General features: G+C 43.9%; 1 protein-coding gene across 1 annotated transcript in view; it reads left to right on the top strand.

Annotated features, from left to right (window-relative positions):
* RECK (reversion inducing cysteine rich protein with kazal motifs) overlaps positions 1–19,313 on the top strand; it is a 63,107-nt gene extending 43,794 nt beyond the window's left edge. The window contains exons 11-21 of the mRNA XM_037144509.2: positions 1,349–1,561; positions 3,000–3,136; positions 5,000–5,140; positions 6,325–6,516; positions 8,022–8,144; positions 10,123–10,294; positions 12,969–13,161; positions 14,407–14,617; positions 15,812–15,885; positions 16,708–16,863; positions 17,723–19,313. Coding sequence (XP_037000404.2) covers positions 1,349–1,561; positions 3,000–3,136; positions 5,000–5,140; positions 6,325–6,516; positions 8,022–8,144; positions 10,123–10,294; positions 12,969–13,161; positions 14,407–14,617; positions 15,812–15,885; positions 16,708–16,863; positions 17,723–17,944 — 1,834 coding nt within the window. The 3' untranslated portion in view covers positions 17,945–19,313. The remainder of the gene's footprint in view (positions 1–1,348; positions 1,562–2,999; positions 3,137–4,999; positions 5,141–6,324; positions 6,517–8,021; positions 8,145–10,122; positions 10,295–12,968; positions 13,162–14,406; positions 14,618–15,811; positions 15,886–16,707; positions 16,864–17,722) is intronic.

Below are 19,313 nucleotides of genomic sequence, written 5' to 3'. Positions count from 1 at the left end.
ACCCACATAAACAAAAGCTTTTTGAAAACTCAATGGTTTTTAGAGTGCAAATGGGTCCTGAGATCAAAGAGTTTGAGGACTGTGAGGATAATGGAATAATACTGAACAATAAAAAAAAACCAGAAAACAATTTATATACATAGCAGCATCATGTAATCTGAAAGTGATCATTTAATTAAAGACATTAGACTTAAGAGCCCATACAATGCGAATCCATTTATATGAAGTTCTAGAACAGCCAAAATAATTCTATGATGATACAAGTGCAAGTGACAGTGGCCTCTGGGGCACAGTCAGCAGGGAGGACGCTGGCTGAATAGGGATACTCGGGCACTTCCAGATGTGATAGAGACACACCTTAATTCATTCTGGTGTGCTGAGATGGATGTGCAAATTTGTCAAAACCCAGAACACTTCACCCATGAGATCTGTGCACTTTACTTTTATAAATTATATCTCAAATTTTTAAATTGAGGCTTATTTATAAGGGGGTACCCCCCCAAATGGAATTTGTTTATAAAAATTGTCTATTTATTCTTACATGTTTAAACTTTGGTCACCTTCTAGTACTCTTCATTTGCTGCAATACACCTATTGAGATGTTTTCCCACTGCTCAGAATAGTAGTTGAACTTGTCAATTTTGATGCTTTTTAGTACTTTTGCTGTTTTTGTTTGTTTGTTTCAGCTCTTCTAAAGGGAAAACTGTTTCCCTTTGAGGATTTTTTTCATCCAGGGAGATAAAAAAAGTCGCTTGGGGCAAGTTTGGGTGAATAGGGAGGGTGGAGCACAGGGGTCATGCTGTTTTTGGTCAAAGACCACTGAACACTCAGCATGGAATGGGCAGGTGCTCTAGTAATTCACCCATCATGAAGTGGGCAAACTCATTGAAAGAGTCTTCAAAACAAAATTCACTGAGGCTTAATTCAGCCTCTCCCAACAACGCCAGCTGGTATACTGATACAGATGGAGTCCTAGAACACAAACCTAGTAGAGAAAGCCTGTACTACAAGGGACCCACCCTCCAGAAGATAATTCTGTTTTTTGTGTATCCCCCTCATATTGTGTGAAATAAAAGAAATGGACAGGGGAGATGTCAGTCCACAGCATTTTGGAGTTTTTTAATTGTTTCACAAAAAGTTGTTTTAGAAAACATGCCATCAGAATCTTAATGATTGTGTCTACATTGAATCTTCATACACTCTAAACTGAGATATTTTGATGGATTATATGTACTTTCTTCTTTAAGAAAATCAGATTTGCCTGATTAGTATGTCAGGATTTTACACATTGCTTCTCTCTGGAAAATAATTGCCTCTTGATTCCCTCTGGCTTTTTTTTTTTCTTCAGGCCAACGGAGCTTTTTAGGAGCTGTAATGCTCAGTCAGATCAAGGAGCCATGAATGACATGAAGCTATGGGAGAAAGGAAGCATAAAGATGCCGTTCATCAACATCCCTGTTCTTGACATTAAAAAGTGTCAGCCAGAAATGTGGAAAGCAATAGCCTGTTCACTGCAGATTAAACCTTGTCACAGTAAATCCCGGGGAAGTATTATTTGCAAGTAAGTTTCTTTCATTATACAGACTCCAGTTTCGGTTCAGACCTGCCATTATCTTCACCCATAGCCTATTACTAGAGTTTTCTCTCCCACTACTAACCTTTGCCCATCACCCTCGCAGGTCAAATACTTTCCTACTTTTCTTCCTCTGTTTGAAATTTTCTTCCCCTATTTCCATTTGCCCACTGCCTGTCCTTCTTAGCCCCTCAATTACCAGTCTTAGGGAAGCTTCCCAGATGTCTCCAGCTGAAAGTAATTTATCCTTATTACACATTTCTATAGATGTTTATTTGTACTTCTGTTATGGAACTTGATTGAATAAACATTTATTGAGTAGCTTCAATGTACAATTCTATTTTTAAATTTCAATTTGTGTGTTTGTCTTATGTTCTGTTCCACATTGCTCTCCTTGAGGCGTTCCTTTTTCTCACATGCTTTTTTCTTGTATCCTCTTTACTCTTTTTCTCCTCATCAGGGATTAGCACAAGCCTGACACACAATAGGCGTTTGATGTTTGGTGAGGGAGTGAGTTAGTGAGTACAGTCATTAGGGCCTGCTCCAAATTTGTGAATGGTTTGCCCAGGAGATCCAGGACAAAGTGGAGATGAAAGGCTCTGTGGTGGGTGACAGCAGAAGCATTAACTGTATTGTATTCAATGTCAGCTGCTCCTCAAGCATTTTTCTTTTTCAAAAACCTTTTCCAAAACCAAGTTAATATCCAGCCCCTAACTTGTTGGTGTGTGTCTCGTTGCTGCTGAGCGCTTAGTGACTGATTGCCTGCTGATTGCTTCAACCTTAACCAGGGTCCGGGGTTCAGGACCTGTCCTCTGACATGACTTGGGGATGACCCAATTAGGGGAGAGACCAGGGGTAACTGTTGGGTGACAAGCAGGCGTAAACAGGTGGGAAATTATAGACTCTTAGCATAGAAAACTTCTGGGAGTCAAATTCTATTTAAGACTTGGAGAATTTTAAAGAAGTGGACCTTCTAATTGTTACAGATCAAGCACATTAAGTTGATAACTAAAAAGAGATTTTTAAAAAAGAAAAGAAGGGAGGGAAGGAGGAAGGAAGAAGCAAGCACGCATAAGGTCCTGAGAAAAACGATGTACATAGTTTTGCAAAGAGCAAATCAGACTAGCCTAAATTAATATCCTTTCAAAGAGGGGACAGCCTCACTGATGGTAGTCACAGTACAGATAAAATTTGAGCAAGGCCTTTAATCTCTGGTTCTTAAGAGAAAGGAATGATTTGATAGTGTAATAAATGACTTGCTATTCAACCGAAAGCCGGCTGTGACTCCTGTTCTCTTCTGCCATGCTCGCACCTGCCCAGCTGTGAAACACTGTTATGGAAACCCACTCCCAGAAAGCTTCAGGAGCAGAATTGACAATAAGAGAAGGTTCCTCAAATCCTAAACTTATGTATTTTCCTTTTCAAGATCAGACTGTGTGGAAATTCTCAAGAAATGTGGGGACCAGAACAAATTCCCTGAAGACCACACAGCAGAAAGTATTTGTGAACTTCTGTCACCTACGGATGACCTGGAGAACTGTATACCTTTGGATACATACCTCAGTAAGTACTTTGTTTTTTAAAATCCAAATAGTTCTTTCTTCCATCTCAGCTCTTGTTTGCTTTGGATGAATATGTGGTTTAATGATACTTTCTTAGTTGCTGACTCTTGTCTTACTTGCTTGGCCTTTCTGGAAAGAAGTGTCATCTTAAAATATATAAGCACAAGCAATTATCCTGTCAGTCTAAGGAGGCAGCGAACCATTGCAGTCAGAAATTCTAAGCAGTGAACCAGGGGCCATCTTTCTCGGATAACCAGCTCTGCATCATTGCTGTCTCCTTGCCATGGTTTACGGGAAAGCAGAATTTCCCTGAGCCAGGCATAATGGGTTGGACTCACCCACCAAATAGAGAGTAAGGAATGATGGTCTGGGTTCATACATGAAAATGAAAGTTTTTCCTCTGCCAAATACTCCTGCTGGGAGCTAGAAGAATAAGTTGTTATCCCATTGAGAGATCCTGGATCTGAGTTTCCTGGCAGGAAGCGACTCTGTGGTGAAAAGCAGGGGATAACCAGAAGAACTCCTGCTCACCGAGTACTTAGGAAAAGGGGAATATTTAGGCTGCCACCAGGGGGCGTTAGTGCCTTGAGCTGGCTGGAAAGAGTGAATTCAGCTATTTTTCCCCCCTGTTTTAGATAGAATTAAGTTCCACTGCCAATGGCAGAAAAACAGATAGAAGTAAACAAAAGCCCAGAAATAAATAGTCCATGACTGTTCTGGTGGTTCCATCGCCAGGAATCCTTTCTCTTTCTCCATCATTCTTAGTGCTGGGCTTCAGTCATCAAAATTACTTTATGTATTTTATCATCACAACATGGCTACTGGAATTCTAGCCACCATACCCAAATGTAAGGGAAACTAGGAAAGATTATCTTTTTCGCTGTGGGCCCATTAGCATCCTAAGTAAAATTGGAGTTCTAGTAGTAAGCAGGAAAATAAGAGTGAATGCTAAGTTTGCAGCTAGTAATATCTGCCATATTTTCAGAGGACTAACAAACAATGTCCTGTAGCCTCTGCGACCAGTATGACAAAAAAGAAAGCATTAGACCAGAGCTGTAGGCCTCTGTGACTTTGGACAGACCGTGTCTTCGAGCCTCAGCTTCCCTGTTCAAAAAGGGGCTGGGCCGGGTGGGATAAACTCCAAGAGCCCTTGTACCTCTGTTAGCCTCAAAGTCTGGGTTTGGCCTAAAGTCAGTAAGAAAAGCAAGTGTACTCACAATACTCGCTCTATTAGAGCATCAAATATATACGTGTAGGAGGGAACTTCCAGTGGGAGGAAACTTCCAGAAGGCTTGGGTTTAAAATGTAATATTCTCTTTAAATACCACATATACTTTATATTGAGACTTCCTCAGTCATTATTTCACAAGGTAATAAATATAATCATGTTATGGGGTCCATCTTACCATAATAAATGATCATTTATGATAAAATGTGCTAAATTATCCCTCTTGAATGGAAGCATCTATGTGACCATCCTACCCAAAATACAGTCACTTTTCATCCCCTCACACCACTTATTACTTAACACTGTCTGACTTTCTATACACATACATAGGAGTACACACACACACAATTTATTTGTTGTCTGTGTCCTGACCAGACCAGAATGTAAACTCTGTTACGGAAATTTGTTTGTTTTCTTCACTACTGTATCTCCAGTACCTAGGACCTTGCTGGGCATATTGTGTACACCCAGTAAATAAACAAATGAAAGCCTGAGTGTTTTGTAGCTTGCTGGAGTCAGGCCTTGCTTTACACTTGTCAGCTATCCCATTTATGTCAGGCATAATTAATTCAGGTAATTTACAGACCTCTGTTACTCATCTGAGTAGGTTAAACTGATCTGTTTTTGGTTTTTCAGGGCCAAGTACTTTAGGCAACATTGTAGAAGAGGTGACTCATCCCTGTAACCCCAATCCTTGCCCTGCCAATGAGCTTTGTGAGGTGAACCGAAAAGGGTGTCCGTCCGGAGACCCCTGCCTTCCGTACTCCTGCGTTCAAGGTGAGAGGCAGATGGGTGTGAGTGTGGCATGAGGATCGATGCGCAGCTGGTGTTTCTTCGTAGGAGTTATCTTCAGAATGAGATTATAATGGTCTTTATTTTGCAAGTTACATTTTTCTATGTTTGAAGTTTTCCCAGGAAACGTGTTGTTTATGAAAATAAAAAATGACAAAGACAAATAATTTTCAATAGTCATTTAGATTATAAACTAATATTGATCTAAAACCAGACTCTCGTGGTGAGTTGCAGGGTTCTTGACAATGAAAGAGAAAAGAACTTTGGGCCAGCTTTCCGTACTTTGTCTTTCATGTTGAGAATATATATGCATATTGTTTAGCTTTTTCTTTCTTTTAATATACAGAAAAATGGCATACTCAATGGGATGTGTAATTACTCCATAAATTTGATGTTGTACTGAAATGCATATGATTTTAAGGCTGAAAAATTTTTTATACCATAGAAATTTTGTAGTCTCTCTCTTTGTGGGTCCTTTTAGAATATAGCTGTGGCAGATTTCTGCCTCCTTTTATTTTTTCCCAGTTGAAAATGTTTATGATGTCAGAATCAACATTTTAAATGTGTAAAATAAAAAAAGAACAAAATGTGTAAAATAAAAAAAGAACAAAAATTAAATAAACACGATGTCTCAAAAGGATCATCTGTAATGTTTGTGTAATACTATAACACATCAGCTACAGAGTTATAATAAGTCTTGTTAAAATTGAAAATGAATGGGACTTCCTTACACCCAATCAAGTATTCAACTTATTTTAAATTTAAGGTATGTTTATATTCCATCACTAAAAGTTTTTCTGATCAAGATTATTCTAAAAATACTATCAGTTTTTATATTCCATTTGAAAAATATCTGTGACTTTAGAATATCTTTGAGGATAAGCCCCCCAAAATAAAAAAAACTACTTATCTTGTAGCATTTTTGTACAGAACTATGGCTAACTTTGGGAACTAGGTCCTGAATGACCACCATCTCACAGAACATGGACTTTCTGTTTGAGAGAATATGTTTTTAGCCAGTGAACCAAAACAATTACTTCGGTGAAAATTCTCTTAGAAAATCTCTAGTAGCCACATAGTACCTATAAGACTTATGTGAAATGTATCTAATGCATAAAATAGTATCACAGAGCAGCACCACCTCCCTCAGCTGATTTTTGTTTACATAGGTTGCAAATTGGGAGAAGCTTCTGATTTCATTGTCCGCCAAGGGACACTGATCCAGGTGCCATCATCTGCAGGTTCAGAAGTTGGTTGTTATAAAATTTGCTCCTGTGGGCCTAGTGGACTCTTAGAAAACTGCATGGAAATGCACTGCATAGACCTCCAGAAGTCTTGTATTGTTGGAGGAAAAAGAAAAAGTGAGTCTTGAACTGCGTTTGTTTTTTGTTTTTAATTTGAGATTGGTTAACTTCATAGGAAGAACATTGGCTTCTCATCAGAGAGTAAAGTCTACAAATCAGATACCCTAGGGCAGTATTTTTCTAACTATACAAAGACACTAGGACTTCTAAGGAACTCTCAGAAGCCTCCTCAAGAAGGGACTAATCGCTAGTAATATAATAACACTTACTGAACTCATAACTGTGTGCCATGCACAATTCTAAGTTTTATGTGTGAGATCTTACTTGAAAGAAGAGTGCTCTTGACTTGCAGATTTCTGCCCTAGAGCAAGTCAGATATTAATTTCTTAGTCCATGTTCTACTTAGTCCATGTTCTACTAAAATGTCAGGTTAGGTACTTTGTATCACAGAAAATATCCGAAGATACACAATTTCATTCCTTCCATAGACTTTCACTGATTAATGCCTATTCTGTACGAAAGAACATACTAGTGCCTTGTGGAGCTGAAACTGAGAGGAGGGATTGAGGTCATGCTTTCTGTGATAAGAGCGGAGAGAATTTGAGCCACAAAAAGTAATGGACCAAATGCTCTTCAAGAAGCTGGTTATGGCTGCCAGGCATTTGGAGACCCTGCGGTCTAAAGGTAGCATCCAGACTGGTCCTGGAGAGCTGAGTGAAGTTGCAGAAGGTGGGGAGGAGTGTTCGAGGCAGGAAGGCAGCCATAACCAGTGTCAGAGGAGAGGGAGCGAGCAGTCTGGTGAGACCAGCACATTGGGAATCTGGGGAGACGTGGTGGGGGGTAGATACAAAAATAGGAGGGGGAGCACCGCAAAACTGGACTTTATTTATTAAAACTTTTGTATTTATTCCTGCATATTTAAACTTCAGTTACCTTCAGAGTACTCTCTATTTGATGCAATACACCTATCAAGACATTTTTTCTCCACTAAAAACAGTTTTTAAATGCATTGACTTTGATGCCTTTTAGTACTTCTGCTGTTTTTTTGTTTCACCTCCTCCATATCAGCAAACATTTCCCTTTAAGGACTTTTTTCATCCGAGGAAACAAACAAAAAAAATAAAACAAAGTCACTCTGGGCAAGATTTGGTGAATAGGGAGGGTGGGACATAGAGGGTGGCGAGGGTCATGCTGTTTTTGGTCAAAAACTGCTGAACACTTAGCTAGGTGCGGACTGATGCCCTAGCAGTTCACCCATCATGAAAAGGGTAAACTTGTTGAAAGAGTCTTCAAAAAAAATTCACTGAAGCTGAACACAGCCTCTCACATGACACCAGTTGGTACTGATACAGACGGGTTCCTAGAACACTCACCTAGTGGAGGAAGCCTGTACTCCAAGGGGCCCACCCTCCAGAAGATAATTCCAGATTTAACTTCCTAGTTTGTATATTTGGAAGTCATTTTTCAAAAACTTTTATTTTAAAACTTTTTAAACTATTAAATTTTAAATTTATGATCTATTTATAAATGCATGATACAGAACAACATTTTACTTCTCGCAGGTCATGGAACATCCTTTAACATCGACTGCAATGTTTGTTCTTGTTTTGCTGGCAACTTGGTGTGTTCCACCCGCCTGTGCCTCAGTGAGCACAGTTCAGAAGATGACCGTCGCACCTTCACAGGTAACCGTGGTCGCACAGGTGCTGTCCTCAGCAGGCGTCATCCCTTTGCACCCATTTTTCCTTCAAGGCAGCTTCTCTGGTCTTGCCTTAACTGCACATGTGCACAGTGAAAGGAATACATCACCTTTATTTATGAGAGCAAGGCACTTTCCCTCCTCTGTGGATTTAAGGATTACCCTAAATGGTTTCTTAGGTCCCTTCCAGCACTTGTATTTTGGAATTGCAGACAAAAAGGAGATCAGTGATTGGGATGGTTTTAGTAAGTGGAACCTTTCTACCTGCTACAATAACCCGATTTACCCTTCCAATTATGGTCCGAAGTCCATGTGTTCTCTAAGTTTGTTTCTGTTCCAATGTTTTTCTTACCATTTTCTTCCTTGACCCCCCTTAGAGCCTACTGGTTCATGCAGGTAGAGACCCCTATAAATTAAGCTATGGATAGGAAAAGTTTCTCCCAATCTGGGGTATGACATCTTGAGTTTAGACGTTTGAAGTCTGGCGTGGGGGTTTCTGGGGAGGTAGAGGCCCACACCGAAACAAGGCAAAGAGTGACGGCTGTGCACTCCTCACACGGGCTCCTTCCACTCCCGGCTCCTTAGGGATCTCTCCAAGGTCACTTGGGGGATTATTTTAATTTTGAAGCTTGAGAATTTTTCTGAACAATCAATTAAGAATACTACTTTCTTGACTTACACTTTCTGCTACTAGTATTACACTCACACCAGCTATAGTAAGTGAAAAGGCCAGTGAGGTGAGATGCTCTTTTCTCTAGATGAAGCTGCAGTTGTCCACAGCAGCAGCGCAGCCTGCCGGCATCTGTTGGCCTCCCCGGTCTGAAATACTGTGAGTCCTGGGCGAAGAGGAACCAGATGGCTGCTCTTGCCTTGTTTCAGCAGCAGCTTGATTCTTCTTTCCCTGGAGTCCGGTGGGAACAAAGTAGGGTTTTCAACACTGTGTCTCCAGCACATTGGAAATAAAAGGAGATCCAAAATAAGAAGTGAACAGCAGACCGAAGAGGAAGTAGAGGCAAGACGAACCCCACCCCATCCTCGCTCCACCCTGATACGCACCAGCCTTCACAGCTTTGTCATTGTGCTTGGTTAGTATCCTCTGTCTGCTCTGCTCCACAGAGAAACCATGAACTTCTGTGGGAATGAGGAGTGAACTGAAGATTAGCCAGAAGACTTGCATTTATTTATTTGCATACATCTAAATGATTTTGAAAGATGAACTTTTTAATTAGCAGGAACCCTTTCCTGTAGTCCGCCCTCATGTCCTGGGGTAAGTGAGGTTAATGACCATTTAGTTCGCTAATGACTTAACACCTAGTTAACGGCTCTAAGGAGATTTTACTGGCCACAAAGTGTACCTCATTTCTTGGGACCTAGATAATGTCCAAGTCCAAACATGACTCAGAGAGACGGTCATGAAAACTCGTAAGACTCAAAACTACAGCGCTTTCCGAGTTACCTTGTGACCCACCTTCCAGCAGGAAATGGAAAGAACCTGTGTGAGGAGTTTATAACCTTCGCTGTCTTGTCTTGCTTTTGGTATTTCTTGACCCATATTCTGCTTAGCTAAAATCTAAGGTAGGTGCATTCTAGAAATCCCCTAAGCCAGACTTTAAACTTCTAAATTCTTGATTTTATACACCAGATTTGGAGGAACATTCTTTACTTTTTCTACCTATCGCTTGGCTTATAGGGGTCTCTACCCGACATCAAGGTCTGGAGGCCCTTAATTATCAGGCAGTAAATGATACAAAGGAAAGCCATTATTCAGACCAGTGGCTTTTCAGAGCCTTGCTGCCTTAAAAAAAACACTCAGACATTGGGGGACTTTTTCCTTTTTACTTATTTTTATATTCTGTTTTCACATGAGACCTCCACATGGTGCGTAGTGGTTTGTCTCAATGAGGAAGCATCAGGGGAAGCGGAACGTACCAGTACACGTCACCGAGGCTGTTTCCTGTCTTCAGGTCTGCCCTGCAACTGTGCAGATCAGTTCGTCCCCGTGTGTGGGCAGAACGGACGCACTTACCCCAGTGCCTGCATCGCTCGCTGTGTGGGCCTCCAGGACCATCAGTTTGAATTTGGATCGTGCATTTCAAAGGATCCATGTAATCCTAACCCCTGTCCCAAAAGCCAAAGGTAAGTCAAATGGCTCCTCATCTTTTTCAGCTGAAGACGAGCACTTACTAAGCATCTGCTGTGTACCAGACAGTGAAAATACAAAGATGAATTAAGAAGGTCTCTGCCCTGAAGTTTCGGGTCTTGAAGGAAAGAGCCGTGTAGAGCTGCTTAGCGATGTACTGTGCGATCAGGGCCTGGAAGTGGAGCAGTTGGTGCAGCCTTAGGGAGGCCTGGGCGAGCCTCTAGAGGATGTGATGTTCAGCTGGAAAGATGAGCAGGACATTGCAGGCAGGTTTCCCATGGAGGAGGGTGGTGGTGGTGATGAAGGTGGAGAGAGCAAAGCTCTTTTTCTTTTTTAGCTGCACCAAAGGCATATTCTAGCTTTATTAAAGGGCCAATGCCACAGAGTCCCATCAGTTTAACAATAATTTTTTAAAACTAAAGATGGAAAATAGGGACCCGGAAAGAGGCCCCTGAGGAGAGGCAGGGGGAGCCCTGCTCATGGCACCAGGCGTGGCCACAGGGTCCCATGGCGTTGCTGTTGCTACGAGGTCAGGGGCAGTGATAGTTGTATGGGCACCACTCGTACGTTCCCCTGGGTTGAGGACCATTACTTCTGATGTGCGTTCAGCTTCTGCAGGCCCCGGATCTTGTCCAGCAGACCCGAGACGAAGGCCTCAGTGGGTTTGTAACAGTCAACCAGCAGTTCCTTGACCTTGCCAGCCTAGGTGTCATCACTCTCCAAGCCCAGGAGTTTATCCACATTCATCTCCAGCTCTGAGATCTCCCCTTTCAGGCAGTCATAGAGGCCACTTGATTTTTCTTTCCCTGGAGTAGGTTGGAGGAGAACAGAATAGGGGTTTACCAACACTGTGCCTCCAGCGCATTGGAAATAAAAAGGAGATCAGAAATAAGAAATAAACTGCAAACTGATGGGGAAGTAGAGGCAAGACGATCTTAAGGATCCACTCCTTCAGGCTAAGGTGCTTCCATAATTCCTTGTGGTCATACATAATGACCTTCCCTTGGTGCCTCACTGGGCACTTGTCATCTGCTCATCTGCGCTGCCCAACCATCACCTGCAGTCCTGGGCCACCACTGCCCCACTGGGGAGCCTGGCCCCCAACGCTGCGCACCCCACAGGGCCATTCTCTGCTTCAGTGGTCTCAGGGGCAACTTACGTGGGTAGCAGGCTCGGCCCCACGCGCCTCCAAGGACTTAGGATTCTCCCACCTAGTGACTCTGCCAGCTCCTTCGGCCTCCTAGTCTTCCTCTGTTTCTTCTGCGTCGGCCCCGCAGATGAGGGAAGGGAGGTGCTGGAGGTTGCTCCCCAGAAGCTTTTGTGTTCGGGTTTAAAAGTGGCATCCTAGCAACGTCTTAAAGGCACATACTCTTTGAATCAGCATATACAGATGCTTATACTTACATGAATATCTCAGGAAGAATTAGTTAGAGATTGGTAATAGCGGTAGCTGTTGGAGAAGGGTGCTTGGGGACTGGGATGCAGAAGTAGGACAGACTTATTTTTCACTGCATATATTTTATACTGTTTCAGTTTCACCATGGGCTTGTATTTCTGTTCAAAAAATAATTGTTTAAAAAATAAGCATTCCTAAAGTATGTACTGACGTACCAGGCATCTTCTAAATAGTGGGTTTCAACAGTAGGCAGACACAGTTCCTGCCCTGATCATGTTCACTTTACCCCCAGATTCTCAACTTTTCCTATCGATCTTATTTCTATATACTTAAATTGAAAAGGTTTTTCTTCTGAAATTTCCAAATTTCACCCTGGCTGATGTGGCTCAGTGAATTGAGTGCTGGCCTGCGAACCAAAAATCAGCAGTTTGATTCCCAGTCAGGGCACATGCCTGGTTGTGGGCCAGGTCCCCAGTTGAGGGGGTGTGAGAGGCAGCTGATCAGTGTGTCTCTCACACATCAGTGTTTCTCTCTTTCTCTCTCCCTTCCCCTCTCACTACAAATAATTAAATAAAGTCTTTAAAAAGTAAATAAAACTACCCAATTTCTCTCAATAGCCTTGGTTCTCATCCCTTCCATATTAATAGATGATTAAGTTCTAAATATTCTTTTCCATTATTTCTCTTCAAATGTCTTAAATTTCCGTACAACCTTAACTGCATGAATTCTACTTCTAAATCTCATGAGAAAAGGCAACCCTACATAGTAGTCGTGGTGACTGTGGCGGTCATTTCTGTACAGGAGGCTCATGCCGAAAAGGGATAGAAGTGATTTCCTTTTACAGTAAAAAAGTGCTAGGCTGCTGTATCACACCCCAACCCACTCGATGGCCTCCGGTCACGCCGTTTCTACCCCGTGCGTCCTTTGCCCCTGCCCTCAGGTTCGCCTGCCCTGCCCTGGCACCACTGTCCTGACCAGCACTCCTTTGTCTGTGCTGCTCCCTCCGCCTGGCAGGCCAGTGAAGCCCTTCTTATCTCGGGGCTCCAGCCTGGGGCCATTCCAACCAGTGCTTTCTCCGTGAGCACTGAGTGCGCTCTCGTACCCGGTAGCCCACGTTGTGTGTGTGCTTGGCTCTGCTCTCCCTAAGCTCTTGGGGACAAGAAGTATTTTCAGTTTCTCGGTTGCTTTCTCCCCGACCTCCTGTGCCTTGTCAGTGCTTTGCGCGCCTCATCATAGTCCCTCCTGCCTCTCAGCGCTGCATTTATGTTTTCCAGATGCGTACCCAGACCCCAAGTCTGCCTGACAACTTTTGATAAGTTTGGATGTAGCCAATATGAGTGTTTGCCACGACAGCTCACCTGTGACCAGGCCCGAGATCCTGTTTGTGACACAAACCACGTGGAGCACAGCAATCTCTGCACTTTGTACCAGAGAGGGAAGAGTCTCTTGTACAAAGGCTCGTGCCAGGTAGCGTTGTTTAGCTGACAAACCCAGGTGCATAGGGCATAAAACTGGCTTATGGTCTTGTACAGACAATCAGCGGTGAGAACACCTCAGGGTCTCTTGTGCATCCTGTCACATCTAGAGAACCCGGCCCTCCACTGAAAGCAAACCAACTCAAGACGGGCTTTTTCTCCCAGCCCTGAAGGACCTCTTGCTAGTGGTGTGCCTTTGCCCATATAGCGTACACGCAAGAAAAGAGAGCGGCTTTGTATAGGAAAGGAATTTAAAGTCTCATGCTCCACCTGAATCAGCACATCTTCACTTCTCGTAGTTGTGTGGACCCTCAGCAGAAAGCCAGTCAGGAAGAATGCAGGTGAAAACAGCCAAGAAAAGACCTCTTTTCCGAACACTCTTCCAACTGAAGTCCCTAACGTAGTCCTGAAAAGTAATCGAAAAGTTCTCTCAGACGATGTCTTTTTCCATCAGTTTATCTCTTGGCCTTTTAAAGTTGTGGAATCTGTATTCATTTTTCCAAAAATAACCCCAGGGATCAGCCCACGGCGGCTTCCCACACACACCGCCAGTCTGGGTGCCTGCCTGTGCTCAGGGAACCCGGTCTCTGGGCCCAGCGTCCGCTGCCCACAACCACGCAACACCTGGCGTGATCGCTTCTCATTTCCCGGGCGTCACTGTGGGACACTGCCCCCGCAGCCCCCCAGCCTGTCTCCTGGGGCTTGTTGGTTTTTTTTTTTTTTTTTTTTCAGAGTTCATGTCCCATCAGCACTGATATCTGCCACGTTGGATTCCCAGTCTCTTCCTGCTTGTCCCTCTTCCTGGCTACAGCTGTCCCCTCACACTCCTTACCCGCCGATGCACCTAGGGTCTCTGCCCCACTGATCTCTCCACTCGCGCTTCTCCTTAACCCTTACCCAGTGTGAAAGGATAAAGTCTCCGTGTTTGCAGGAAGATTCATCTTGTTTTCTTCAAACACGTTTTTGTCCAGCACTTCTGGAACAATAGAGTCCGAGGGAGGGGGCGTTTCCTCTCATTTTGGTTCACGTGAGTGAGCACCGAGTCCCAGAGAGGCTGAGAACAGTAATCTCTGTTCATTTTGGGGCACTCCTGTTGTCCTCCGCCACCATGCTTAGCCCACCTCAGCAGCTTAATTAAGAGGGTCCCAGAATTTACACCTGTGTATCTTCTCCCTCCTGAAAAGAGGGAGGCCTCCTCTGTGCTCTCAGTTAGTAAATGCGATTTGTCTGCCCTCAGTCCTTCTGCAGAACCGCGGAGCCCGTCTGCGGGCACAACGGCGAGACCTACAGCAGCGTGTGCGCCGCCTACTCGGACCGCGTGGCCGTCGACTACTACGGGCCCTGCCAGGCCGTGGGCGTCCTGTCGGAGTACAGTTCCGTCACAGAGTGTGCCGCTGTGAAGTGTCCTTCCATCTCAGCGACCGAGTGCAAACCCATCATCCCACCCGGTAGGCCGGCTGGCGGTGTTTGGGGCGGGGCCGGGGCGGGGCCGGAACACTTGGCTTGTCTGCCTCCAGACAGCGAGTCACTGTGCAGAGGAGAGTTACCTATTTAAATTTTCCAAACAGTCCTAACTCTAGCTGTTGCTGACAAGATGCATAACTCAGGGTTGACCTTAACAAGCTGTGGATTATTTTAGATACCATCTGGTCTAATGGTTTTAAAACAATATGGCGAGCTTTTTTAAAGCAAAATCTTACAACAAGCACCAATATACAAACAGATAAAGCAATATTTAATCACTAAAATTATGATTATTAGTTCAAATGCATAATGTTTATTTTAAAGATATGTTACCACCAAGTTAATGAATAAAGAATCAGTAATTACTGAATGGGTAATTGAAGTAGTTTTGATGAACACAAACATTTGAAACAGAAGATAGTTGTTACCTTAGACTGGCCTTAGAATCCAGTTGAGTTGCATATAACCGAGAACTTCTTGTTAGAAAGACTGTTACAAGTGTCAACAGTTTTTTTAAACAGCTTATGTTATAGTCTCTTACTCTCCCAGTACACAGAGGGGGCAGAAGAGACTTTATCCCAGGAAGCACGGGGCAGATTAGTCTGTAGCCCAGCAAGTTCATTCCTCCGTCCGTGAATTTACCGACTGTTCGTGCACGCCAGATACTCTCACAGGCACGAGGGACACAGCGCTGAGCAAAGAAAGGCCCTTTCCTCCTGGAGACCATGTCCTGATATTTTGTTTTTGTTCTATAACAATTTTAAATAATCTTTAAAATTATATTAACACTCGTGGAGTCCCTGAAACACCTGCCCCCTTGTTTTGCAGGTAGAAAGCAAAAGTCAGGAGAGCACTTGGCCTGAATCTCACAGAGAGCGCCGGGGCAGGGCCGGTCCAGGTTTCGCATCTCTTGGAAGGCCAGTCCGCTCCGTGCCGTGTCTTACGCCACGCTGCCTCACCCTGAGGAGTGGTGGGAGATGAAAGCAGGGGTGGAGGGAGGATTTTGGAAAGTGTGTAGATTGCAGGACCCCGGTTGGTCAGGGCACACACCTAAAGCGCAGTCCTGGGGAAGGCCGGCTCTAACTCTCCTGACCCAAATGGAGGGTTGGCAGTGTCACCAACTGCTGTGTGTTTTTGTTGCTAATCTACAAACACGTGACGTGGTTTCTCTTACACAGGTGCTTGCTGCCCGTTATGTGCTGGCATGTTAAGAGTTTTATTTGACAAAGAAAAACTGGATACTATCGCCAAGGTAAGTTGCTTTATATGCTAGGTACTGTCGAAACCTTATGGATAAAGTTCTCGGTAATCCATCAGAGTAGAATGTGTTCCCATGTACAGATGAAGAAACTAATTTGCAGGGAAGCCGCTTGCCCAAGGCCATACAGGTCATAACCAGTGGAACGAGGGTTTGAACCCAGGCTGTCTGGCCCCCGATCCTGTGCTCCTTTCCTCCACGCCCTGGCTATGTGCTGATCTTGCTCCGTACCTCACAGCCTGAGCCTTTCTGGGAGAGTTCCCTTTCTGGCACAGTAAGCAGAGGTAAAATCAGGCAGCTGGAGGCTGGGAGATGCGCAGGTGGTGCCCGGGTTGCCTGCTCTCACAGTCCCATTGCTCTGTGAGCTGCTTTTGGAACCGCCGTCTGTGAGAGCCTCGCCTCTTTTCTGTCTGTGTGCCGTCACTTTCACTGCTGCCCGTTGCAGGACAGGGCTCCAGCCGTGCAGCGGCCAAACCTGGCACTGCCTCAGAAATGATCCCCATTTTTATTACACCACTTACATTTTTACAGAAAGACTTTGATTATTTCCCCGTGGCATCCAGCTCAGAACACACAATTACTAAAAAGCACTTCTGGTGAGAGTGGTTTTCCTTCTGGCTACAAAGCTCCGTGTCAGGCAAAACCCACAGGAATGGGCTTTGAGGAGATTTAGAGTTCAGCTGGCAGGGCCCTGTGCTTAGGGGGTCCTTGGTCAAAAGAGCCTTCTTCCCTTGCCTTAGGCAAAGTAGCAAGGCAGCTTAGGCAATAATATGGAGTTATTTTTTTCTGGTAATAGGAATGTTTTTCTCTTTCTAGGTAACAAACAAAAAGCCAATAACAGTTCTGGAAATACTTGAGAAAATCCGCATGCATGTGTCTGTTCCACAGTGTGATGTATTTGGGTACTTCAGCATTGAATCAGAAATCGTGGCCCTGATCATTCCTGTCGATCACTATCCAAAAGCTTTGCAGGTGGGGTTCAGCATACGATTTGCAGCCATCTTGTCAGTTTTAAGTTTGGTGAACTTGGGAGGGGTGGGCACAAACCAGGATGGAGGCATTTCAGCAGGGCAGGAGAGAAAAGCAGGGCAGTCTCTGAGGGACAGAGCTGCACCCAGTGAGCACTGTGCCTGGCCAAGGCCAGGTTCACATTTGACAGCAGAATGCAAAGGAGTCGGGGGCAGGAGAAGTTGAGATGTGTGACTCAAAGGGTGCAGAGATGGAATGCAGCCGCCCAGTGGGCCAGGTGATGGGAGTGACGAAGGTCACGCAGTGACAGCAGAGCTGACCTTGTCCCCCGAGGGCTGTGCTCCCACTGGGGAGGAGGAGCCCACCAGAGCCAGTCTTGGGGACCCCAGTTTTTTTTCCTTACAATCTCGAGGTGAACCTTGATCAAGTAGACCTGAGTTTCAGCATCAAAATAGTGAGGGCTCAAGTGAAGGGATGAATACAAACAGCCTATGAACTGCCGTCGTCAGAAAGCTCACTAAGTCTAATCACTTTCCTCCCAGTGTGTGAATAGGCACTGAGAATCCATTCCCTGTAACCGCATTTAACTCTGTAAAGCTACTGCCTGAATGTGGATAAGCAGCGAGAGGATCGTGGAAAAAGAGAGGGCAGTGGCATGTGGATCGTTTCCTTTCTGATTTGCCTTCCATTGATGCTGTTACCATTTATGCAATAAATTAAGACTATAATTAAATGGTACTTAATCTAAGAAAAGGACAAACTGAAAGCATAGTCCCTGTGTTGGAATGTATGTGGAATTTGACTTGACCTTCTCCTGGGTTCTGTGGTTTTCTATTTAAAGAATCGGATCTTCCTCTCCTAGATTGAGGCCTGCAATAAAGAAGCGGAGAAGATCGAATCCCTCATCAACTCGGACAGCCCTACTCTGGCATCCCACGTCCCGCTCTCTGCCCTCATCATTTCCCAGGTGCAGGTCTCCAGCAGCGTGCCGTCGGCCGGCGTCGGGGCCAGACCTCCCTGCAGCTCCGGCCTCTTCCTCCTCAGCCTGGGCCTCACCTTGCACGTGGTCCGGACGTGTAACTGACGACCCATGGAAGGTGCAGTGTGTTCCTCAGTCTGATTTTCTGCCTGCGAGAGACACGCAGGACCTCTGGTTTGTCGTTGGCCAGTGGCCAAGTTAGGGCCCTCGTCACCTGTTCACCACACAGTATTTTTTTATCTGCCAATATCGATAGGGGTTTTGCTTTGTTTTTATAAATGGAAAAATATGTTCTTCCAAATACTAATGCAAATAGGATGTTTCCGTCTGGTGGACCACTGCCTTCCGATTTACATTTGGCTCATTAGATGGGTCCTTCGCTCTAAATATATTCAGTGTCACTGATAGATGAGATGGTCACTTTGTAGAAAATAACTCACTATGCAATGGGCTTTGCATCACAGAAAGTTCATTTCAGAGTTCCTCCTGTAAGTATTAAGGGGCCCCTAATGTTTGTGTCTTTGTTTACAGATAATTGCCCACTCTATCTAGAAGCTAGGGGTCACAGTAAAGAGCCACTGCCATTAAAGCATGGAGTGGAGACAAAGTATCTTTGGAATTATCATGTGGATCATCAGGCAGATTTAACTTACAGAAATGTAATTCAGGACCCCACCTATTGTGATAAGTGAAAGCAGGCTACCCAAGTGGCATTCACATGAAATGTGGTGATCTCGCGGTTACAGACGTGCGTCTGTGACTTTTGTGAAGGGAGAAGTTACGGCACATCAAAGCATCTTGCATTGTGCATCTATCTTTACGTCACCCGAGTGTACGTTCTCGGGTGCCACCCGAGCTAAATTCTGAGTTTGTAAACATCAATCTTTAAACCAATTGCTGCTACTTATATAATTGCCAAAAAGTGAAATAATTAGTAGTTCATGTAAATACGACATGATTTTTCTATTTTATTATGAAGAAGGTGAATAGCCATATTTGTAAAGTGACAATCATTCGTGTTAGCCTAATGCTGCCCGTTTATGAAGACACATTTGCTCTGTGTGACGTACACAGTGTAGGTAAGTGTTCGTTTGCCTTCTTTTCTGAGATAGAGTTATAAAGAATTACGGTTTATATATTTAAAAGTGTCAATCTAAGTATTAAAATGTTTGCATGTTGTCTAAGAAGTTGAATACTTTGAATGTTTCACAGTTTGAAATAAGCTATTCAGTGTATACTTCCTGTTTGTGTGCACCTAAACATAGATTCCACATGGAGTATTTTTCAGTATTATATGTACCCTCTGGAATATATAAGGATATGCTTATACCAAAATGTTTAAAAGTGGGCACTTAAACTTTCAGAATATCTCAATGCCAATGTAGCATGTTTGTTGCAATTGTTTCTTCTATATAAATGTCTTCAATGCAATATACTGGAAAGCTATTTTAATAAAAGTAATTTTATATGGTTA

The sequence above is a fragment of the Artibeus jamaicensis genome, unplaced genomic scaffold (assembly GCF_021234435.1).
Source record: "Artibeus jamaicensis isolate MK-2021 breed Jamaican fruit bat unplaced genomic scaffold, CSHL_Jam_final scaffold_1964, whole genome shotgun sequence".
Taxonomy (NCBI): Eukaryota; Metazoa; Chordata; class Mammalia; order Chiroptera; family Phyllostomidae; genus Artibeus; species Artibeus jamaicensis.
The sequence above is the reverse complement of the archived record's forward strand: the minus strand, read 5'-3'. Positions and strand labels throughout refer to the sequence as shown.